This window comes from Emydura macquarii, unplaced genomic scaffold (genome assembly GCF_026122565.2).
Source record: "Emydura macquarii macquarii isolate MOO-44397 ecotype Brisbane River unplaced genomic scaffold, CSIRO-AGI_Emac_v2 contig_2207, whole genome shotgun sequence".
NCBI lineage: Eukaryota > Metazoa > Chordata > Testudines > Chelidae > Emydura > Emydura macquarii.
Genome location: NW_027132344.1, coordinates 689971 through 715234, shown reverse-complemented (window position 1 = coordinate 715234; position 25264 = coordinate 689971). Strand labels below are relative to the sequence as shown.

The window sequence follows — 25264 nt, the reverse complement described above, 5'->3', positions numbered from 1 at the left end:
GACCGCTGTCCAAGAAAGGATAAAATATGACCACCAAGATACATAGATGTGCCGCTACTACAGAGAGGACCTTGGAGAACACTCTAGATGTGGACAAGAGGCCAAAGGGAAGTACTCTGTACTGATAATGGTCCTGACTGAATGTAAACCTGAGGAATCATCTGTAGGATGGCTGAATTGATATATGAATACAGACATCCTAGAGGTTGAGGGCTGATATCCCATCTCCCTGCTCTAGAGATGGAATAAATCGCTGCCTGTGTGACCATTTTGAATGTTTGTGTCTTAACGTCTTTGTTTACTGCTCTCAGATTTAGTATGGGTCTCCAACCTCCTTTTTTCTTTTCTTGTGAAACAGGAAATATTGGGAATAAAAGCCTTTGCCTCTGAGGTGCACAGGAACAGGTTCTATGGCCCCTAGGCACAGCAGGTGATCTATTTTCTGTTTTAACAGTCTCCCATGAGAAAAGTCCCTGAAGAGGGACAGGGAGGAAGGGAGGTGAAGTGAATATAGTACCTGTTGGAAATGATTTCCAAGACCCAGCTGTTGGAAGCTAAGTCTTCCCAATTTTGGAAGGAAAAGAGCAAGACAACATCTAAAGGGATGTGGAAGGTCTATAGACTGCAGGTGATGATGTGGGGAGTGGTCTCTTGGAGACTCAACCACGGCATCAAAACTGTTGTTTTGAAGGCAAGGGCTCAGATGGTGAGGATTATGGGGCTGATGGTTTATGCCTTTGAATCCTAGATCTCTTTCGCTGTGGCTCACAGTAATGCTGTGGTGGCAGGTACTGGAGTGGTCAGGATCTGTGGGATGGTTGAGAACTACATTTTCTTTTCTGTCTTGGTGTGTAGATCCCTAGTGAGCACAGTGTGGCGCTGGAGTCCTTTAGAGTATGGAATGATGCATCAGTCTTGTCTGCAAAAGTTTGGAGCCCTCAAAAGGGAGTCCTCAACTGTTGTCTGTACCTCCTTTGGCAGTCCTGAAAGATGTAACCACGATGCTTGTTGCTTCACCACCACTGTCAATACCGAGAAGGCTGCTATATCTGCAGCATCCAGCACAGTCTGAAGCGCCGTTCTCACTACTGACTGTCCCTTGTGTATGATGGCTTGAAGCTGTTCCTGTTGTGCTTCTAGCAGGTGATTAATAAATGCATCAAGTTTAGCATAGTTCATGTGGTCATACTTCACTGTTAAAGCTTGCTAATTTGCAATCCTGAATTGCAAAGTTACCAAGGAGTATGCCTTCCTACCAAATAAATCAAGTCTTTTTCCAGTCTCTGCCATAAGAAATAGATTTAGTATGATGTTGTGGAAACTGTGAATTCCCATGGCCAACAGCAATGGAGTTAGATGGAGGGTGCGAAAAGAGGAATTCCGCAGCCTTGGAGGGCACATAGTACTTTTTATTGGCCCTTTTACAGATTGGGATGATAGAGGCTGACATTTGCCAAATTACCTTTGCCAGATCTAGAACAGGGGTTCTCAAACTTTTTTTTGCTGATACCCGCTTTGAAAATATTTCAGGCTGTGACAACCCCCCAACACAACTGATTACCCTCATCATGCCATGCCATCCTTACCAGCATGAAAGGGGCTGACAGCTCACAACTCTCCCCTCAGTTTGAGAATCCCTGATCTAGAAGCACCTCAACCAGGAGGGTGATTCTCAAGGAGGAGGTGGTGTGCAATATATCTAGTCACTTGGGGTGTGTATCTTTCACCTGCTTGAGGAGAATTTGTAGTGCGTCCGCCACCCTTTTTTGTGAGATCCTGGAACAGTTTAAAATCATCCACCATGGATGGCAGACGGGGCATCACCACCTCGCCTGCTGAAGAGGAGATACTCATTGGTGGCGTAACCTCCTTTTCTAGTTTGGCCTCCTGCTCCCCAAACATTTCCTCGAGGTTGTGGGGCTCTGGATACAGAGACTGAAGGAGTCTATCTTATCTATTCTTGATAGGAGACACTAGCTGCCCAAGAAGTATGGTGGCTGTAGGGGCTCCAGTACCAAGAAGTAGGGACTCTTGAGTCCCAGCTACCATGAGATCTCTAAAAAACAAAACTCCTGCAGTACTGCAGCGATCTGTACCGCCAGGGCTTGTCAGAGCTGACTTGCTGATACCAAGGAAATTGGCAGAGATCTTGCATGAGATGACCAGTCATTGTCTCTTTAAGGACTGTCAGCTAAATAAGCTACTGATTTATTTTATTTATTTAATCACTGAATGGTCTTTCTTGGGTAGCTTAAAGAGTAAACTAGTTTTCCATCTACCAACAGAATCCTGTTATTTGAGATATGAGATTACCTTGTGAGATGTAGGAGAGCTACACTGTGGAGGCACACATGGAGTGGCCAGGCGATCTAAGTGAGCCATGATCACAACTGCCGTTTGTCGTAGATCAATCGCTAGCTCGTTGTCCTGTGGTAAAGTCAGGTACCTCAGAAAACTCTCATTGGGACTCAGAGGGTAGGACAGCATCTAAGAAAGGGAAGAAAAGCAGTTAAAAATATAAGAAAGTTAAAAACAGGAAAATATTCAGGGTACTTTTTACTCCCAGCCCAATACACTCTTTTCCCTTATTCCTCCAGATACAGACATGGAACATTTTGTGGATGTCAGCATCTGCCATTCCTATTGAAGTTAATAATGGACTCTGCATCTGTTTAGACTATTCCTTCCTAGTGCAAGCAATAATTTCGATTATACATATACACTGAGAAATACATTGTTAATTTATGTGATTAGCACTGAATAAGCCACTATTTCAGTAATAGAAATCAATGTTACCTTTGTATCAATTGTGCTATTCTGTACTTCAATAAAATTTAAGAATTTAATATTTCAATCAAATTGAACGGAAAAGTTAAATGCACAAGAAAATTGATCAATACATCAGCGTTGTAGTACCACAGAAAAACTAATTCTACAATAAAATCTAGAATGCAATATTTATATAAACATATTGCAAATTTCTAACCTGCCATCTTGAGAAAATACAAAACGTACATACTGTAATACAACAGTTGCATGTGTGTCTTGATGTGGAAGTTACTATTACAAAAGTGGAGTTACAAACTTTAGAAGAGTAACACTGAGTGTCTATATATGATTGCTTAGCAATATAACACAAATAATTTGATACTGGATAGAATACACATTATAAATAAACTAAACACATATACCTGAATCTCATCCTCAGTGCTAGGTATATCTTTATTACAGATTATGCTCTGAAATCTTTGCAGCAAAGGTAGCAGGGGTGCACTTGTTCCTTGTGCAGATCGCTCATTATCTGTTTCCCTTGTTCCATTATCCCAGAGTTGAAGCAGCAACATAACAGCAGACAACATTTGGCTGAAAGAGAAAGTTTACCATTCCTGTTAAAATAACTTCTGTAGGAGTGCTTACAAGTTCTACATTAAATCAAATTTTCATAGGTGTATATAGTAGAATCCTGGATTTTTTACTCAAACAGAACATACTGAAAATGTATTGTGCAACATAATGTATATAATAAATCGAAAGTTGCGTGAAAATATTTTTAGGAGTTAAGGGAGTATGTGAGGGCAAGATCTATGCAAAGCTAGCACACTTATAAAAATTTTGCTTAGTTTGGGTTTTTTTCCCCCCCCCCAAACAAAAAAGTGTTAAAGTGAAGTACAGGTTTTTTTTTTTTTTTGTTGTTGTTGGGGGGTTTTTTTTTTTTTTGGGGGGGGGGGGGGCAGGGAGTTGGGTAGTTTTGGTACGTGCGCAAGTTTTAGCTTTGATTATTCAGTAGTTATTTAGAGCAATTTGTTTAAAAGTTGTAGTTACGGATAAACTTTGTAAAAGCAGACTAAATTTATTCTCAGCTGGCGTAAGTTAGCATAGCTCCACTGGCTTCAGCGGAACTGCACCACCTACACTAGCTGAAGATCTGGACCAACATGTCCACACCTTTGTCTTAAAAGTATTTCGGGACAGTTTTAATGTACATTTACCTCCTCTCTTGCAAAGTTTTAGCTACATAGGATTTGCTATTCTGGCTAAAACCAGTGATCCATCACTGACCACAGACTGATCTCGATGATTCACAGAAATATAAACAAAGTCTTCTAGCAGAAAATTATGTAACAGATGGCCCACTAAAACATGATTCTTCCTAATCCCCATCATTTAAACTGGTTTACACCCAAAAGCATGAGTGCTTAATATTTCCTAATTTTATATCTATACTTCATCCTTTATCATTACCTTCATGACAGGAAATTATGGTAAATCCTGGCCCCACTGAAGTCAATGGGAGTTTGCCATTGACTTCATAGGGGCTAGGATCTTACCGCTAATCGTTAAGGAGAGAATCCATAGGTGTTGCATCAAATTTTAACACTGAACTAATGCAAACTAAACCCCCAGAATTGCTCAGAACATTTTAATAGGTACTCTTGTTTGAAAGCAGAAACCTCCTTCATTTCTCACCTTAGGGTGCCCCTCTGCACTGCCAGCTCTAACAATATAGCAAGTGCCAAGTGCTGGTCTTGTAATGGAATGTTTGCTGACCCTTTGGAACTTGGAGCTCCGTGTACATCACTATTTAAAAAACAAAAAATACTTGAAGATGCAGAAATTAATGTTTGCAGCATTAACACATTGCATGAAGTTTAAAAAGACACCAGTGGGGAAAAAATAAACATCTGCATAATAATAGTGTCTACAATGTGCAAGATGTCAAAATTTATAGGAAAATTATAAGCTTTTGGGGCTGAAAAATATCTAGGAAAACACGCTGAAGGTGAAGCATAAAGAATCAACTTTTTTTGGGTAGGTGTAAAAGTTTGTTTTTAAAATAAACATATATCCTCAACTCCCCTATGCATTTCAGAAGCAATGCTCTTCTGCTGTGCTGGTAATGGTGCCTGTTTCGATCCACATTACCCGTATGTTCCATTTTTGGAAATCAGTGAACAACAAAGACCAAAAACATTCGTATAAGGTGACTTAATTACTATGGTTCCTTTGACAGCAAGAGACCCAAAAGCCATATTGGCACATACAGCATCCAGAAGCATCCTTATGTCTTGAGTATTCCACATGCCTTGGATTTAGCACTTGTACTGGTGATGGACTTTGCTACTTCACCACTGGAAAAGCCTTCGAGCAAGAAGCACTGTTTGTGTTGCATTTTGAACCATATATTTCACACAGGAATTTTACAAGTGACTGCTTATTGGATGCCTTGTTTAGAAACTTCTTCCATGGAGGCACAAGGCCTCCACCAATCACCTGATATTTCTTGTACCGAACCTCAAATTCGGTCTCTCTTTCTGCAGTTTTGACAGAGTTATTATTGTCATATCTGTCAAAAACTTCAATTACAGAATTAGCTTTGCCAAATCTTTTGAGGATGTGCCTCAAGTACTCAGCAGCCAATTCATCAAATGTGTGGAATTTGTCTCCAGCCATTATTTGTATGACAGTCATGGCATCCCTGATGTACACTGGGGATCCCTGGTTGCACGCTCTTAGCTAGTGGTTTTCTTCAGCTCGAGCTTCTAGCTGATGCCCTCATTCAGTTTTGTCTGCTCTTCTCATTGTTCCATCAGCATGGAAGAGGGACATGGCCAGCACAGTCTTACTGGGTGATTAAGAACAGTTGCCACTGAAACATTAGAATCAAGTGCACCACTCACAAATTTCTTCATTTGTTCTTCACCAACATCTGCTATTTTCAGCAGAGACTTCTGCACATTTGACTTTACATACAATCCAACAGATATGTTGATAAGCACCTCTGCATGTAATTCAGGATCAAATGGATTTATCATTGTTGATAACATGGCTGGAAAGAGCTGTAACAGGCTCTTCATCTCTCTTCAGTGCCTATGCAAGGATTTTTTGTGGACTTAGTCTTCACTACTTCTTGTTAGGCCACTTCTTTCTCTCATGGTTTTTGCATATCCATATGAATCTGTGTATTGTTGTCTCTAACACTAATACTGACCTGTGCATAAACGTCACTGCATTAAAAACTAGTTTCAAAGATTAATAGTGCATACATAGAAGATTTTAATTTGTAATTGTCTATCAGGTAGACTATATGCTGCATTCTAAGTACAAAAACTTACAAATGTTGAAGGATTACATTAGGAATTCATGTACCTTTATATCTACCCACTATGCAATACAAAATATGGGCATGCAATCTTTCACTGCTGGTGCACAACCTTCAGTGAGACTTATCTGCTCAGCAAATTTCAATCAAAAACATAGAAGACTATTATAATCTCTTGTGAAATACATTGATAATTAAGAATATATAATGTTAGTATATTGCAAAACTTTGCTATTTACCATTTTTGTCACATTAAATAGCTTCATTTCTGGAAAAAACATGCCCATAGAAAACCAGTAAAAATCTTAACACACTGACATTTGGTTGCTTTAACCAATAACCACCCCATTAAGGTGCTGAAATTAATTTAAATAGAAATCACAGTCATGTTGCAGTGTTTCTGGAACTGTGCCCAAAAAAAAAATTCCACATTCATTTGGGTACCATTGTTTCACCTCACCTACAGGTTTATAGCATCACTTGACAGTGCCACATCATACCACTTCTAAAAGTACAAAAATTAAGCTTTCAGAGGATATATGATGTGGGTATATGTAGGGTAGATACATTCAACTCCAAAAAATACTGCCCTTTTTAGAGAACCACCGCACAGCCTTGAGTGACATAGCTGTTTTGGTCCAGGTCTGTAGTATTAGTGTTGTATTAACATTGCTTCCCCACTTGCAGTTTGCTTCTTAATTTTCTAGAAAAATTTGCTGTGTTTATTTGAATATTCATTTTAATATAATTTAAACTAAATTTATTTTGTGCAATTTAAACTAAAAAGAACAATGTATTGTTCAGTATGCAATTCTCATTCACTTTTACGTAACATCTCATTAAAGACAATATATGTGCCAAGTCTGAACATTTAAATAGTCCATTTAAGTTACCTAAATTTTATTTGAATTATGAAAAAATCTCATGCTCAAAGAACTCAAATGGATTACTTAGTTCTTACTGTACTTTCCAACAAAATCTGCCTTGGGCTGTGACCATGCATTAGAATTATAAGCCCCAACAGTAGCTTTTAAAAAATATCAGCAGGAACCAAATTTAAGTATTCAGAATGGCATGAGCATGCACACACACATGCACGCACTTGCTTGATGCCAGGGTATCAGAAAAAGAAACTAATTATGTAGCGCTGAATTTACCAGAAATTATTTTTGCTTATCCATCAGTTGTTAATTCAGACTCGCCGTTCAATGCTAATTCAAAGAAACCAAAAAAACCCCACTTACCCAGTAACAACAGACCTTAGGAATTTAGTAGCTCTCTCCACAACTTCCAACCAGACAGATGATACAGTCCCTTCATCAAAAAGGGATGCTTCTGGTAGTGCTCGTAGTGCATCGAGAGATTCTTGTAATAACTCACTGCAAAGGTCTGCATCCTCACCTACCAGCCAAGATAACACATCAGTTACCTTAGTGTACGTACTAGATAGCTAACTAAGGGTGCATCATTATTTTCTCAAAATCATTGTGTGAACTTTAGAAAAAGCAATTACAAACTACCAAAACTGATAAGTGGAGATATATATTATGGATTAATTTTCATAGAATAATATGGACTGAACTTTAAGGAGTTGTATAGCTAATTAGAACACCCCTCAACACGATAAGACTAATTATTCCTAAATCACAGACGATAATAGGAGTCTATTCAGTTTTCCTGCCAGTTTGTCCCATTATTTTTTACACTAGACACGAAGTTTTAGTATTTAATTTTCAATTACCACCGGCAGCTTAAAAACAGTTACTTGTAAAGTAATTCAAAACCCTATTTAATCAAACTGAATAAAGAGCATGTGGGTTGCATACAGATGCGGAGCAACAGGTACTTTCTCAAAGTGGAAAGGTAAGCAGAAAGCGGAACAAAGGACATCACTACCCCTTTTTGAGGGAAAGAAGGGATCAAATAATTACTCTTTCTGTTAACCAGAGAGGATGATAGCCCTTGAAGGATTTTGTTTTTTCTTCTGGGGTGAATAGAGCCCATAACACACTAACTAGAGCACTGAAATCAATAACCAGAGGGAACTAGAAAGGACAGCCCAGAATTAAATTTGTGAGGTTAAAACCCTGTACATATTAACTGGGGGAGCTGCATGTGGGGGAAGTGTCAGGAATAATTTATTGAAGACTGTGTGAATATAGCAACACACATTAAACAAATATGACTTGGGAGGGCAGAGTGGCTCAGGTGCTTTTCATCCTGAATTTCAGGTTTTAATCCTCAAGAAATGTCAATGACTAAAGACTCACTGAGTCTAGTTGGCTTTATATCATCTTCTACATAACTGTAGACTGTTACATCCTTCTACAGTCCTTTCTACCAGATGGAACCAACTTACTTCTTCACTTTTCCATCATAGATCTACTTTTTCCTAACATGTAAAAGCTTTTACACTCAGTAAAGCTTCTATACTCAGCAAAAAAAACCAAAAAACTAGTAATCAATAGTTATTCTGGTCAATTTAAAATGGCCAAGAAATCTGTTTCTTCATCATTTACATGAATTGCTGCAAAAAGTTCACAAGTTAGAATCATTAGAATCAAAATCAGTAGAGTAATGGAAAATGACAAACAGTATTTGATTGGTGTTCAAGGACAGGCTATTATCCCAAAGCTTTGGACACTGTAAAAAAAGATTAGCTACACCTGCTCGGTATGTTACTGGTCACAGATCTTGATCAAATTACTTTTTTTTCTCCAAAATAATGCAATTAGTCCAACCAGCATGTCCCTTTATGGGGCAAAATGAAAACATTCAGTTGCTTCAGTGCTTTATTTCAAGGAACAGCAGAGAACATTAGACAAAATAAATACTTCTGTCAAAGTTATGACTACTTCAAATGACTACTGTTGTGTTTTTGAACAAACTCCTTTTTAACCTTACTGTGCAGTTCTACTCTGAAAAGTGGCACTAGTCAGTGTACATCAACTCAGTGGTTTCCATTTCAAATCTGCTGCTTCTCAAGAAGCCTTCTTCCTGCTCCCCAACTGTCAGTCAAACTCACGCAAGGATATGAAAATCCAGATTTTTCTTTCCAAACACGTATATAGTAAATATGACCTAGCTGAGGTATATTATAGGTGTAACTGAAGTACACACCTCTGCACACCTCAAAGCAAATAGTCTGCAATTAAAATTAACAATTGTATAGGCTGTATAAACCAGAAAATAATCCAATTCACTCTCACAGTTTTGCTTGTTCAACACTAAAACAGAGAAAACACATTTTTACATAAGGGGTAAGGACTGTCAAAAACACAAATAGCAATAAGGTGTGTAACTTTTTTTTTTGACCTTCAGTGTGAGTTAAGACTGATATTTGGGCTTTTGACAGTTTTTCCTTAAAGATACGGCAGAATTCAAAGTCGGGACTGATCTGTACAAAGTAGTGCCACTTTAGTCACTTGTTTTTGTTGTTACCTTAACCACACACTCATGCTGCTAGTACAATATTTACTTGAGTTTACATTTGGGAAAGCTGGCAATTTTATCTTACCTGGTTACTTTATTTTATAGGGCAAGTAAGTTCTACAATGCTGTTTCCAATGAGACTACCGTCAGCCAGATATTTTTACTCCCTGATAAGGCACTATGTTTCAGATTTATATTTCTTCGCAGTTTTTTTCCTTTAAGATTAAATGCTAGTTTTTTCAAACTTGCCTGCCACTACCGTACCCCTTCTCCCTCTCATCCAACACACTTGCATTTGGCAATTCAGGGCTTAATATATTAAGAGATGGCCAAGTCACTACTTCAGTTTCTTTTTTTTTTTTTTTTTTTTTTTTTTTTTTAAAGTAGAACGTTACAAAAAATATACTAGAAACATACTTAAGTTTGCTAAAGATAAATGCCAGAGTAAGGTGACTGCAAACTTAATTCGGCATCCTTGTCCCTACGCCTTTTGATACAAATCTCTAATTATATGATCACGTTTTTTCCACAGGACCCCAACCTCATCCAGTGCACAGAATGGACCGCCTCTGGAGATTAATCAGGGTTGTGTAGTGAAAGAGGTTGTTGTCTGTAGGACCTCTGCTTTATTTGTTGCAGAGATTAGGAAGTATGTAATGAATAAAGCAGGGGACTGAAAGAAGAAAAAGAAGGGTTTATTATTATGGCAGTTGAATGCTGCCCTGAAGATTCTCTCTCTTATCTCTGGCAGAGTTCTGTGGGATGCTGGACAAGTCACTTAAACCATACTTATGAATTGGGTGTTCCTCATTTTCTGAGTGCTGACTCAAGACCTCAGGATCTGATTTGCAGAAATGCTGAGTACTCACAGCTGCAACTGAACTAAATGGGAGTGTCCTTTGCACTTATGAATTGCTGCATAATGCTAAATATGCTGAAAAATCAAGACCTAGATGTCTCAAATTGGACACCCAATATTAATGGATACTTTTTACTTCAATCTCTCGGTGCCTCAGTTTTGTGACCTTAAGAATGTTCTTTTAAACTTATTTTTATTATTACACGCACAAACTAAATTACACATAAGATTACAAAACAGACTTTACCTGACCTCCAAGCTCTACGCAGGAATGCAAATGCAAATGAAAGTGCTGCTCTGGATCCCACTCGTGCAAGTCCTTCTACACCTTTGCCTACAGGTCTGGGACTACAACAAGAAAATTTAAAAATTCAAAAAAAGAGAGAAATAATACTCTTTAAACGTTAACAGCCAAGATTAATTTCCATTGTCCAAAAAGATCAACCCCATCTACCCAGAACCTTGGTTTAAAATAAATCAGAATCTAGATTGGCATCATGTGTGTCACCTGTTCCTAAATCTTACCACTATTGTTGATAAGAAAGCTCTAGTTTTAGGCCTTCTTACAGAAAATTGTAAAAAAGTGGTACTTGTTCAGCTTTGTAAGCAACGTAGAGTAAGCGTTAACCAACTAGTGAGAAGAGAGTGCTCACATGAAAATGTCATTATCCTGAAGACCTTCTCAGAGCTGGTATGTTGTGTGACAAAATATCTGTCACAAGAATTTAGCTTAGGCACCAAATGTGGGCTCTTATTATCAAGTGATTTCCAAAAGCCACTATGAATATAAATATTGATTTTTTGTGTGTGTGTGTGTGTGTGTGTGTGTGTGTGTGTGTGGTGGTGGGAGGGGCGGGGGGGGAGGGGAGGGGAGGAGGAGGGGTGCGCGCGCGGCGGCAATATTTTTTTTTTTTTTTTTTTAATAAAAAAGTCAAAAGCTCAGCATTACTGTGCTTGTGCAAGAAAACTACAAGATGAAATGGATAAAGTAATTGAAAGTTACAAGCGTTATTATCCCAGTGAATTCAATAAAGGTAACAGCACCAATGATGAGAAGTAACTAAAAATGTTATATGTTCAATTTTAAATCCCTAAAGTGTAGCCCATGGGCCATAGACCCTATACTGCCCCTCCCCTGTAAATAGTTTAACTATCTTTTATGTAATAGCCAGTAGAGAATCGCCAAGGTCAAAAGTTCAGTCAAGGAGACAGTTGCATATGCATATTCATGAGTCAGGAGCCAATCAGGTGGCACCAGCACCACCAGAGGGCCGGGTGCAAACCCTAGAGGGCCGTGTGCACAAACGGCAGGGCCGTGTGCAAAAGGCAGGTGAGGCGGGAAAATCCCCTTCCCTGATTGGTGGTTAGAGCCCTCCAAGAGTGCATATATAGACCTGGCCAACGGCGGTTGAGGTGTGTTCGGTGTGTGTCTGGGATGTGTGTGTTCGGTTGATGTGTGTTCGGTTGATGTGTATGTGTGTGGTTCGTGTATGTTGGGTTCGAGTTGTGTTGATGTGCTTGGGTTTAGTGTGTTACTGAGAGAGTATCGGGTTATCAAGGGTTGGTTAGTTTGTGGTTGTAGGTAGGAACAAGCGAGGACGAGAAGTCGCCGACGGCGGACCCGGATCAGAAGCAGACGCTTGACGGGAGACGACATCACCGCTTGGCGAAGGCAGACTGTGAGATTGGTTTAATCACAGAAACATACTTACCTGCTTGGATCCCTACACTTTATCCTAGTTATCTGTGACCCTGTTTCCCCCTTTTGAATAAATTAATTTGTTTTCGAAGACACTGATTGCTGGCATATTTTTCTGGTCCTGCGGGTCCTGGGGATAAGGTTATCCTACCGGGAAGAGGAAAACCCATCTTGAGGGCCAGTGATACTCGTTTTGGGGTTAGGCTCGTTAACAAAAGCATTATAGATTAAAATATTTTTAATTTGTAATTCTATGTACACAATCATACATTTCTGCTAAGTGTATGGTGGTGCATTTGTAGTTCTACTTCTGCCTCAAATCTATTTTCCAAATACTTTTCTTTTTCTTGCAAACCCAGATGTAACTTTTGTCTCACTCCTAATACCAGAATTCATACATGTTTTGACATGACTATTCACTCTTTAAGAATGCCATTGAAAGACAGCTATTAAAATAAGCTCTCTACAACAGCATGTGCTTTTGAATGGTCCTCCTGTAATCATCTTCAGGTTTGCAACTATGATGTTGCATCTGGGATATCTTCCATCCAGCACTGTATCCAACCTGGCTCTTAAACACGTTGGTTAATATGTATCCAATAGCTCTTTCTTGTAGAGGGTTCTTGCTCCCCAATTATTGATGCTAAACTCTAACAGTATTGTTGCTTCTCATTTTTCCAATTAATTTACATGATGAAGGTCATATTAACAACGCTTTTATTTGCAAGTTAAATAATGGGTTGCAGAATGAGGAGACACATTGAATTTTTCCTAATGGTATTCATTAAATGTGAACACATACCTGCTAACCTTTATTTGTATTCATGAAATCACATTAAAATAAATAAGGTTCACAACCTTCTACATGGGCATCCCCATACCGTTTCTCTCAGAAAGAATCACAATCTTTTCCTTCCTTTTGGTTTTAGGTCAGATATTTGCACTGCTTTGGTTTGCTACCCCATTAAAGTTACATTTTTTAAATTTCAACAGTGTGATTTAAAAAAAAAAGAGTGTTGGTCTATTCAAGTCATGACGGAGGCCAAGAGATTTCTTCAAGGAACAGAAATGGCCAGACATAGCTGCAACATCACTGCTAGAGCACTCATAAGTACTCTTTCTTTTAAATACATTCCTGCAAAGTAGTATGGAAATGAATCATACAAATAAAGACTTTCAGCACTAACAAAGGAATTTCAGTTTGAGTTGCCTCATACTCTTGATCAAATACTGCACACTCCTGTCCTCCACTGACACTTCGCCTGTGAACTAGAATTAGTAGGTTTATTTCATAAATTCTGAAACAGAATTTGATCAGAACGAGCTAGAAGGACACAAAAGGAACATCTTGATGAAAGCAGTATTACAGTTTAGAGGACATTTCTGCCATAGAAACATGCTGTAATGCAATCAGCACAGGGAAATATTTAAGTATCAACCAACCAAGGACCAAAGCCACTGCCTCAGAGATAATACAAGTGCCAGAGGTATTGTATGTAAGTCCAGAAGAAAAAAGAACCTAGTGCTAATGCCTCCCACATTAGTGAAGTCCCAAAAAGATGACTAACATCTGTTTTAATTTGATCCAGCACCAAAGCAACCTGTTTGTCCTGATCTCATTACCTTTTCTTGTCTGCAGCAGGTAGAGGAATACTGCTGCTTTTCCACTTAACCTTGACATTCTCCTGAAGAACAGTTCTGTTCAATGCAATAAAATATCGTTCCAGGACAATCAGCCTCTGCTTCAGCCGCATAGCCGAAAGAGTTGTCGTGGCAGTTTGTGTGGCTAGAACTTGCTGCTCCTTCACCAGCACATAGAGGCACTCTTTCAACTCATTCACATCTAAAAGAAACATCACAGAAAAGTATTACTATTGTGATACAGCAAGATGTACACTACATGTAACTGAGTTCACAAATATAAAGACAGGTAAACTGAACATTCTGAGGTGACCATTCTAAATCTCAAAGGTTAGTCAAAATCTGACTTTACTCCACACAACTCACTTGTCTCCTTACATAATGTGCTAGGGCTGGGTATATGCTAAATACTCAATGTAAACCCACTCTCCACATAACAGACATGCAAAGTGGCAAAGTTAAGGTTATTATGTAAGAACTATTTCCTTACTTGTGTGAATAAATCTGAATCTTAGTAGTTCATTAATGTAGTCTCAATATGTGGTATAAACTACTGAAGTATTCTAAATAAGCCACTTAGACAACAAATTTTTATCGTTAGCTGACCTTGCTCTAACGTGCAGCCAACAGCATTATATAATGTCTGCTGCTTGCATTTTGTGTACTGATATACATTATGTTATGTTTCTTAGTATTTATAAAGCAACTCTCAGAAGCTCCAGGATCACTGCCAAGGACTGCTGAGCTTACAAATCAAGAAGTGTTAGAAATTAAAGCGTATCTTGATCACGCTGCCAAACAAAACATGTTTTGGGACTGAACACTATAGCACCCACAAAAAGTTCAGAGCTGTTCAAACAGAAAAGGCAAGGTCAATAGCTCAAGAAGCTCACACAGTAATGACAAGGGAGTGGGGAAAGGGTACAACATGCACACTGTAAATTTAAGTATGCACACACTTAATTCCTAGGGGAAATAAAGATTTTAAAAGTTTCTTAGCAGGCTTCCCTTCCGTTAACTGTCTGGTCCCTAAAGACATCTCATGCTGCTTTTCACTAAATTACAGCACCTTTGTATTCTCCAGCCTCAGCAGTTACCTAGCTCCTACTTACAAACAGAAGTACTGTATTTTGTTTTAATGAATTTCTGAGTATTTAAATCCAGATTATTGTACAGAAGAACTCCTCAGACACAGTACAATGATGTTTGTGAACAAAATCGCTAAAAGAACTATACTAGCAGTTTGGGGATCCCCATTTCACAAAACACTCATCTAGCACACCCATCACATTAGTCATAACAGTTACATGACATTCATTATAATCTCCCTGTAAATGCAGATCTTTGCACTACAATGCATTTTATGTATTGCCTTTGTTTTATGACACATCTTTCCATATATAGTATCAAATTCAAATGGCCTTTTCCTCACATTGCAAATTCATGTCTAGTTTGTTGCCAGCCCGTCCTCATTTTCATCCTCATCTTTCCAGATTTTTCTGTTCCCTTGTGGATGTATTCAATTCTCTTACCCTCACCACAAACAAATGTATTTTGCATTTATCCTTCTTCATTATTTATTTGGACATGAAAATGTTCCTAACCCTGGATCCTGGCATCTTTAATATTTTTTTAAAACTACAAGTAGACCAAAAAACCAGCAGCAACCTGAAACATATTCAGCTATAATTAGATCTTACAATAAAAGAAAAATACCCCAACTGCCCTAAATACTTACTAACCATTAAGTAATTCATACCTCTCCAAATAACCCCTTAGAAAAAGCATTCTACAAATTTTCTATCATGAAATATGCAATATACCACAGACAATTTACAAAACATGAAAATTTTACATTATTTAAGAAAACCAGTATAAAATTTGCTGAAAAATACAGCAAGTGTAAAAATATTGTGAAGACAAATGCATGGAGACTGTACCAGGCTACTTACCGACGTAACCATGGCACCGCAACCTTTATTTTGTAAACAAAAATAAAGAGGGAACATCTTGCAACGGATGGGCTTCTGTATTTCAGAGTATCATAACAGAACTTCTTGTCTGACATTGGCATGTCAGCTTTACTTGCTGCCTCCTGTAAACAAACTATCTGAAGAGCTAAAAATCAATATTCTCTTTCCCCTCCCCAACAGAAAATCCTATCAGTTTCTAAAGGCCAACTCAGAGATGCAGCAGTGAATTAAAAATAGCCCATCCAAGAATAACCCTTCTGCATCTTACTAAAATGATTTTATTAAGAGTGCTCCTTTTGGCAGCTGATTTAAATATGCATATTTAATCATGCCCTGACCTAACTTTCCCTGCTAGGTTTTCCCATATATTTTTAACTACAACCCACCTACCTTTCCTTTAATGATCATGGAAGACGAATGAAGACATCCTGAAAGGAGCTCTTTCTGGTCATGATACAGCATGGAAGAAAAAACTCATTTAGGTTTCCTTGTAAACATTAGTAAATGACTCCTATATTTGGACAAACCAGTTTATTCTTTCAATTTAAGTGTTAAGCACTTTTGAAGCTTGTCCACTCTGCCATCTACTTAAGGAACAGCCACTACTGTATTATTCTTGACCTGGGACTCAGTATCTATATAAGCATGGCAGCTGGTGTCACACTCAGCAGGTCTATAGAGTAATATTCAATTAACAGTCATTCATAATCCCTAGCAATGGTCAAAAATTAAATACATTGAGGCAGTCCTTAAAGCAGCTTCCAAGAGCAAAAAATAGTTACAAAAACACCAGGATGAAAAAGTTCTTTCTATTCTTGACACACAAAAATAAAAAAAAGTATGTGCAGTGATAATTCATGGAAGTGACTGCAGAGGAGAACTAGAGATCACTTCCATTCCCAAAGCACCAGGAGAAAGGCAAGATCCCACTACCACAAGCATCACAGGGGCAGTTTCTCTTATTTTAAAAAACAAAAGCAAAAAACCAACACTAAAATTTAAGGCTTTTTCAAAGCCAGATTTCAACCCACAGAAGCCTTTACTGTAGTCAGCACTCCAGATCTGGAATACTACACAACTACACAAACTTTGACTGCAGGTGCAACTATGGTAGGAGGAGCAGTGCTCAAGGCTGCACATTGTGCGTACATAGGCTATTGTTACTGCAATGGCAACTGTGAAATTAGTTCCTAAATGCTAAAGCATCACATATTGATACAACCTGTATGCATAAAAAGGTATCAAAATAACTCAGTATCTGATATAAGAGCCAGCAACTAGATAGGCAGAAACTGTTACCATTCTAGGTTTTAAGTGCCTTAAAGGTTTATTCTATTCTAATGCTAGGAGATTATCATAATATTTTAAGAGTCATGGAGTCAAAACCCTAGAGAATGCAAAATGCTTCACAGTCTTAGGGTATGTCCACACTGCTGAGTGAAGTCGACTTACTTAAAGTCGACTTTCAGCAGCCGATTTTTAGAAGTCGCAGCAGCGTGTACACACCACGCTGTTTGTGCAGGTCTCGTGCGTCCACACTCCCCATGCTTATTTCAACTTTCAAAAGCAGTACACTGTGGGGTTGTTATCCCACAGTGCAACTGGCCACAGTGCCTGTTGGGACGAATGTCATCGTCCCATGATGCAATGCTGCTTCCCCCTCCCATCTCCCCCCAAACAAACAGGAAACCTATTTTCGTGCCGTTTTCTTACTCCGCTTGCTCACCACTGCTGCGGAGACATGGAACCAGCTCAACTCTGCACTATTATTGTGAGTGTCACAAATACATCGCAGCTTATCGAGTATTTTCGAAGTAAAGCAAGAAACCGAAACACAGGCAACAGCGATGCCACCGAGGCTGCCCTGCTACAAGCCATTGAGCAGAACAATTCCCGATGGTTGCAGGCCTTAACGCATCATCTACAGTCCGTGGAGCGTCAGTTCTGGTCCAGGGAAACAAGCACAGACTGGTGGGACCGCATCGTTATGCAGCTGTGGGATGATGATCAGTGGCTGCAAAACTTTCGTATGCGAAAGGCAACTTTCCTCGAACTGAGCTCGGAGCTGGCCCCGTCCCTGAATCGCGTGAATACTCGCTTGAGACAAGCTCTGACAGTGGAGAAGAGAGTCACCATTATTCTGTGGAAGCTGGCAACCCCCCCCCCCCCCCCCCCCGACTGTTACCGCTCAGCTGGGAATCAATTCGGAGTTGGTAAATCTACAGTGGGCGCCACCGTGATTCAAGTATGCGGGGCCATCAATACACTTCTGCTATGAAGGATAGTGACTTTGGGAAATGTGCAGGACATAGTGGACAGGTTTGCCACGATGGGGTTCCCAAACTGCGGGGGAGGGCGGGTGTCATTGATGGGACTCACATCCCTATTTAGCACCTGCCCACCTAGCAACCGAGTACATAAACCACAAGGGTTACTTTTCCATGGTCCTGCAGGGCCTTGTGAATCACCGGGGTCATTTCACCAACATCTACGTGGCATGTGTATTTCATAATTCGGGGCTGTTCTGTAAGATGCAAGCGGGCACTTTTTTCCCTGACCAAAAAATTCACAATCGGGGGTGTGGAAATGCCCATAGTGATCCTGGGGGATCCTGCTTACCCCTTGCTCCCTTGTCTAATGAAGCCATACACCAGGCACCTTGAGAGTGACAAGGAGTGTTTTAACAACAGGTTAAGCACTTGCAGAATGGTTATAGAATGTGCCTTTGGGTGTTTAAAGGGCAGATGGAGGAGTCTCCTCACTAGGCTGGACATGAGTGAAAAGAACCTCCCTTCAGTGATATCTGCGTGCTGTATTCTTCAAAAATGTGTGTGAAGAGAAGGGGAGAGGTTCCCCCAGGGTTGGGCTGTGGAGGCAGAAAGACTGGCCGTCAATTATAAGTAGCCAGATGCCAGCAGTACGCTGACAGCTAATCGCGGAGTGCTTTGCATTAGGGAAGCTTTGAAAACTAGGTTCTGCAATGAGATGCAGGACTGATTTCTGTTCCTGTATGTTATTTGCCTTTGCTCAACATCACCCCTTCCCCCACCATCGATATCTGTACCCTCCAAATCCCTCCAGAATAAGATACGATTTAATAAAGAAACGTGTTGAAATGATGCAAACTTTTATTTATGAACATTCAAGTCATGGGAGGAAGAGGTGCAGTGTTCATTCACTGTCTCAAGGGGTAGTCTGGTAGCTTGCTGGCCAGCTGTCAGCGTGTCCGCTGCTGCTTTCTGCTCGCCTCCACCAGGAACTGCAGCCTGGCCAATCTCCTCCGAGACCTCTTGGGGGCAAGGGAGGGGCAGGGCAGCAAAGCCCTCGGTTGAGGAGCATTATGGAGGGGCTGCAGCGGGACTCTGTCCTGCCTCCGCTCCTCCTGAAGCTCCACAAGCTGCCAGAGTATGTCTGCCTGTCCCACATGATTTACAGCATCTCCTGCATTTCTCTGCAACGCTCCCTGTCCATGTCCGTATTCTGGGACAAGGTCAGCCGCCGTGCTCTGAGCTCTATCTCTGCTGCTGCGGAGGCGTTCATGAGCTCGCTGAACATGTCATCTCTTGGGGGTTTTTTCCCCCCTCTTTCTAATCTGCGATAGTCTTTCCACAGCATTTCTTGAGGGTGGGGCCGGGGGGCCTACAGAAGGAAAAAAAAGTTCACAAGGTAGCCATTGTTAGCAGAGTGAAGAAAATGATACAACTGCAACAATATAGACAATACTCCCCATGCAGTGCACAGGGCAAACACAGACCCTCATTCCATTCCTAACATCCCAGAAGGTCGGCTTGCTGTGCTCTTACAGAGAGGGTAAGCTAAGGGATCTGCAGACAGCATGGGGGTGAGGGGGTAATATAGTCTCTGCTTAAACCAAATAAAAGTAATCAAAGTAACTTGGTAGGACACTACAATGGCGAATACAAAGGTACAGGGCATCAGCTGTATAGCTTTAGTATTTTAAACATGTGCCATCTTCCCTAGGTGACCATGAGCGATATCAGTCTCTCGAGGGTCATGCATGAGGAAAGGGAGGATTTGCGGTATGCAGCGGGGTACCAGCTGTGTTCCGCCATGATGCAGGATCCCTTGATTGCAGCATGGCACGGCAAAGTATCCTACCGTGGAGGGAGGAACAATGCAGCCCTCTCCAGAAAACTTTTGCAAAGGATAACAGATTACCTACATGAAAGTTTCCGTGAGATAACAACTGATGATTATCAGAGCATCTCATCACAGAAATGAACTGTTCCCTGGGTAAACCCCCAGAACAGTCACCTAAACACCTGAAATCCCCTTCCTGCCCCTCCCCCCATGTAAGAGAACAGAACTGCTAAGACGGAGGGGGGGAGGGGGAAGAGAAAAAAAAACCAAAACCACTCACCAGATGTGCCTTCCAAGGGATTATTAGTGCTGTCCTGTGTGCTGCTGGACTGCTCGAGGGTCAGGAATATGTCATGACTTTCTGGGAGAATGGATACCTCGCTCTCCTGCACCCTGCTCTCCTCTGCCTCCTCCTCGTCCACAGAGTCCTCATCATTGTCCATGGACTGTGACCTAATGGAGATATCGATGCTGCGGGGTGGCACCGTGGTGGGATCGCCACCGAGAATTGTATGCAACTCATTGTAAAAGTGGCATGTTTTGGGCGAGGATCCAGAACGGCTGTTAGCTTCCCTGGCTTGCAGCTACTTGATCTTCACTTGGCACTGCTGCGCATCCCTCTTTTGTCCCTTCTCTAGCATGCCCTGAGGTATCTCGTACAGATTCCTTTTGCTGGTTCTGAGCTGAGCCAGAATGGACTCCTCGCCCCACAGACTGATGAGATCTAAGGCCTCTGGTCGACTCCATGTTGGACCACGTTTGGGCTTTGCAGTAGCCATGAGGAGTACAGCGACAAAGCTCTCTCCATGCTGGTAGCACAGGAAATGAAAATTCAGATGTTTCCAGGGCTCTAATGTGTATGTACTTCCTCTGTGAAGTCTTTTAGGATGGCTGTTGGGAGAGTTGATTCCCCTTAATGGGCCATCAGAACATCTGGCTACTCCACTGTGGTATCTGAAAAAGTGGTTGTGGGTGTCTCCTACTTCACAACTTCTTTCACTAAGACACACATAGCAAAACTTCTTAACTTCACATACCATGATTATGGAGAAGATTTTGTCACAGAGGTCATGGATTCCGTGACTTCCAGAGACCTCTGACATTTTTTTCAGCTGCTGGAGGCTGTGGGGACAGGAGCTCTCAGCCACCAAAAGCAGCCACAGTCCCGGAGCTCAGGTGGCAGAGGGAAGAGAAGAAGGGCAGCAGCTCTGAGCCACTATGGGTTGCAGAAGCCCTGCTGTCCACTAGAGCGACGGGACCCCTAGTGGCGACAGAGACCGCACAACTCTGAGCTGCAGGGTCCCCACCACCCATCGGGCTGACATTGTGTATGATGCGGATATACTTCAACCTGTAAGTACCCAAAAGGGGATCCAACAAACGCCACAGGTGCTCCCGGCCATTACTTCCAGCCACAGCAGAGAAACCCCGCTGTCCCCAGCTGTGGTGGGTGGTTGGGGGACCCCACAGCCCAAAGCCATTGTGAGGGGAGCATGGAGCAGGCAGCAGGCCCCACAATTCCCAGCCACTTCACCCACCCACCCACCCTCCCCCCCACCCCACCCCACCCCTCCCAGCTGCTGCGTGCCCTCTTTCCCCCTTGGAAGCTGCCACTCTGTTATTTTTAGGAGAAACCACAGAAAAGTCACTGACTTCCATGAATTTGTGTGTATTGCCTGTGACCTGTGCCTTTAGCAAAAATAACCATGACAAAATCTTAACCTTAACGATAGCACATGCAGTCCAACAGGATATTAATGTTCAACCGATCAAGACATTTAAAATGATAAATTACAGGCATACTTTGCACAAACATATTATACTCATATGACAGTGATGAATATGGGGGTTTCAGGGTGCTAATGTGAGACAGCATCACATCCATAAAACACGGAACTTCCATGACATTTCCCTCACAATGCAAGTCCACAAAGATTTGAAAATTTTGCTACAATGTGCATCTCTCGCTACAGTATCTCACTGAATCCATTCTGGGAATTCTCATCTTCCCCAGTGGTCACCGCCTCTTCTAAAGTGACTTCGTGATGCAATTAGCTTTACTAACAGTGCCAGAAAACAAGACATTAGGATCTAAAAACAACACACTTGCCCCCATACACCTTAAATCCCCTGGAGTCCTGCATAAAAACAATGGCTTACAAACACTTGACTTATTAATGTATTGCTGGTACATACAAACTAGTTTTGACTACACAAGGAAGCTATCAGTTTTGTTTTGTTTATACATATCTCATTAAATTAAAGTTACTATGCTATTGCCTATTCCTACCTTTTCCTATTTTATGCTACTGAAGGATGTTAAAAAAACTCACAAATACAAAGAAGTGGTATTTTTCCTTAAACTCGTTTAAAGTGTGAACTATAACACAGATTTCAAATGCTGAATGGAACTGGAATATAAAATTCCATTCTCATGCATATGTAGCATTTCATGCTGTAATCAAATGTAATGTGACTGGATTAGTGACTCTTTTCCTGATTTTTATAACTGAGCTTTTAATGTATAAATTTTGTATCAAAGATTTTGCTTTTAATTTTTAAAAGGAAACACTGATTAACCTCACATGGCATCAAGTAAATGCATGGAACAAGAAATATATTTAAAGCATATAAAAATAGCTTAATTTAGCTTACTGATTGTAGTTTTATTTTCTTCACCCTTTTTCTTAAAGCATGCTTTACACTTTTTTCTACACATTGAAATTGCATTTAACTTTTCTCCTAAAGTTGCACTTTTGAACTTAAAACAATAAATTACTTCACCTCATGATATTACTCAAGCTGCAAGTACCTGAAAACAGGTTTCTAAGTAAACAGTGCAATATGTGTAATTAATTTGACTGTCTAGCTCTTTGTCATGTTTTTCTAAAATTAAAATATAAATATCCTTATGAGGACAAGGACAATCAGAGTGGAAATCTGAAGGCATTCTGTTCACTACATCCAGATCAGCAACAAAAAGTTAGCATATATTAAGTGTACTAAAAAGTTTATTAAACACAGCCACACCCTTGTGAGCTCCACTGTGTAGACAGCTGGGCAATTTAAGCAAAAGTTTAGGTTAGATACATGAATTGGGAGTTAAACCCTCTAACTGAATTCAGACACCATTTGCTGCATGGAAACACTTAAAACTGACAACATTTCTAAAAAAAAAAAAAATGTTTAGAAAAAGCATGTATTCTTCTTCAGCATTCATTTAGTGACTTTAAGGTACTACAGCCACTGTAGTTCTTCCAATTCCTTTAGTAATTATCAGCACTGCTGGACTCTGCAGATTAATGATATCACTATTGGGACACCACCATCATACTCTCTAGCACCAGACTGAAGAAAAGGAAGGATACCAAGAATGAAAGAGGACAATGTATAAATTAAGCAATACAAGATTAAAAAGTTACTTCTCCAACCCTTCCCCGACCAAAAAGGGTTTTTGTACCACTGTTTGATCATGTTATTTTCCTCTTTTAATGTCCAGGAAAGGGAGCACCTGCAGTTACATATGCCCTTATATCACTGGAACCTCAACAAACATTGCAAAAATATGTGTAATTTAGAAAATAAATGAAAACTTAGGTTTTAAGGAGAAGCAATACAAAAATTAGGGTGAGTTAGTAAATAATAAAATTAGCCTTCTTCCAAGGGAAAGCAAGGCAAAAGGCAGCTTGAAATACTCTTCTCTCAAAACTAAGTTTAGTAAGGATTGAATGTTAAACGGAAATACAGTAAGCTTATTGAGTAGTCAAATTTGCAGGTCATTATCACAAATTTCTTAGTATACACCTTAAATATGGTAACATCCAGAAACCCTAATCAGAGGGGCTTCATTGTTTGTACAAACATTTATTGACCATTCCTGCCCCAAAAACTTAACACAAGGCCTCATTCTAATTTACATGCTGCTCCAGCAGAGTAAAGGCGCCTTAGCGTTAGTGGTGTACTGACATGAAGGGGCAGAGGGCCATGGCCCCCAGGCGCCGCTTCAGAGTTCTATGGGAGGCACTCTCAGTCTCCTTCATGCAAACTCCAGCTGCCCGCAGCATGGCTGGAGCCAGACCTGTGAGGCACTCCACCGGGAGGGTAGGGGCCTCATGGCTCAAGTCCCCCACAGCGGTTTCTCCAGCAGGTCAGCTCAGCACCAGGCTCCCATCTCCAGATGTGGGCAACAACCTCCTCTGGCTTGCTGTCTGATTCCCCACTAGAAAGTGGAGGTGCGTGGCAGGATACCAGAGACTTTCACACCAGGAGGAGATTCAGTGCTGAGGTCCTGGTGCCGAGAAGACAAGACTCCAATATGTCAGATACCTGGAGATCTTGAGTGCCAGAATTCCAGTGCTGCCAACTAAACCAGTACCTCTGGCGGTACAGAAGAAGTTGAGGATCTCGCCCGCACCAACCACTCCGGTACCAGATGGAACATCAATGAAGATACAATGCATAACAGCAACTTCTTCTTATGGGAGTACTGGCTCCTATATTTGTCCATCCATTGACTCCGCCTGTGCCCATCGTATCCTTAAGCACATCAATGATACCTGCTATTCTAGATCTTCATGAGCCAGGGGTACCAGGCTGGGATTGTCTTAGTGCAGACGATACCAAGCATGGCAGAGATCTTTTGTGGCTAGCTTGGAGCTCGCTCTGGGGACTCACCGCTCTCTTTTTGATGACTGATTTTTTTTTTTTTTTTGGATTTACAGTCCTTGGCTGTTGAGGGCTGTGAGGAAGACTCCCGTCTGCCGGGTGACACTCAGTGATGGTCCAAGAGGGGTTGGAGGGCTGCCTCCATTAAGATGATTTTCTGCCTCAACTCCCTGTTCTTTTGAGACCTGGGTTTGAGTTGTTAGCAGACCATGGGACCATAGGATGTGGCCTTCCCCAATGCAACATATGCAACGAGAGTGCTTGTCTGCCACAGGGATTACCTCATTGCAAGAGGGGCACTTCTTGAAGCCCAGTGAACTGGGCATACCGTGTTGGAGGAAGGGTCTCCGATGAAAAAAGGAGGGAAAATAAAGGGAGTTTCATTTGTTTTTTGTTTGAAGAAAACTAGAGAGAAAAAACTAGAATTAAGACTGAGGAGACTGACTAACTCCTAGAAATGCTAGAGAAGCTCAGAGTCACAAACAGACTGCTCGTGGCTCCACCTCTAGCCACAGGTGGTTGAGAAGGAACAGAGGGGTCATATGCTGGCTAGCCCTGTGGTAAGGCACAAGTAGAGGCAGCACACGTGCAAGCCTAACGGACACTGATCAGCAGAGTAGGGATGCAAGCACACCTACAATGGGGCACCCACAGAGACACTACTCAAAGAAGAATCTGTTTTAGCTTAACATATACTGACCTGTGAGAACCACAGCTGGTGTATGTGAAACTGTGGTTTTCCCTGATGTCCCCGGGCTTAAGAGAAGGAGAAGTATAGAATACTGGGGGAGGAA

General features: G+C 40.9%; 1 protein-coding gene across 7 annotated transcripts in view; it reads right to left on the bottom strand.

Moving 5' to 3' along the window:
- The window catches only part of HERC2 (HECT and RLD domain containing E3 ubiquitin protein ligase 2), a 216296-nt gene that overhangs the window by 147586 nt on the left and 43446 nt on the right, over window positions 1-25264 (bottom strand). For 6 of the 7 annotated variants that reach the window (XM_067559971.1, XM_067559974.1, XM_067559977.1 and 3 more), the window contains exons 5-10: window positions 13714-13933; window positions 10639-10739; window positions 7345-7501; window positions 4468-4578; window positions 3192-3363; window positions 2314-2487 (exon numbers count right to left, since the gene is read on the bottom strand). In XM_067559971.1, the coding sequence (XP_067416072.1) occupies window positions 2314-2487; window positions 3192-3363; window positions 4468-4578; window positions 7345-7501; window positions 10639-10739; window positions 13714-13933 (935 nt within the window). The remainder of the gene's footprint in view (window positions 1-2313; window positions 2488-3191; window positions 3364-4467; window positions 4579-7344; window positions 7502-10638; window positions 10740-13713; window positions 13934-25264) is intronic. The other variant, XM_067559973.1, reaches the window with a different exon arrangement.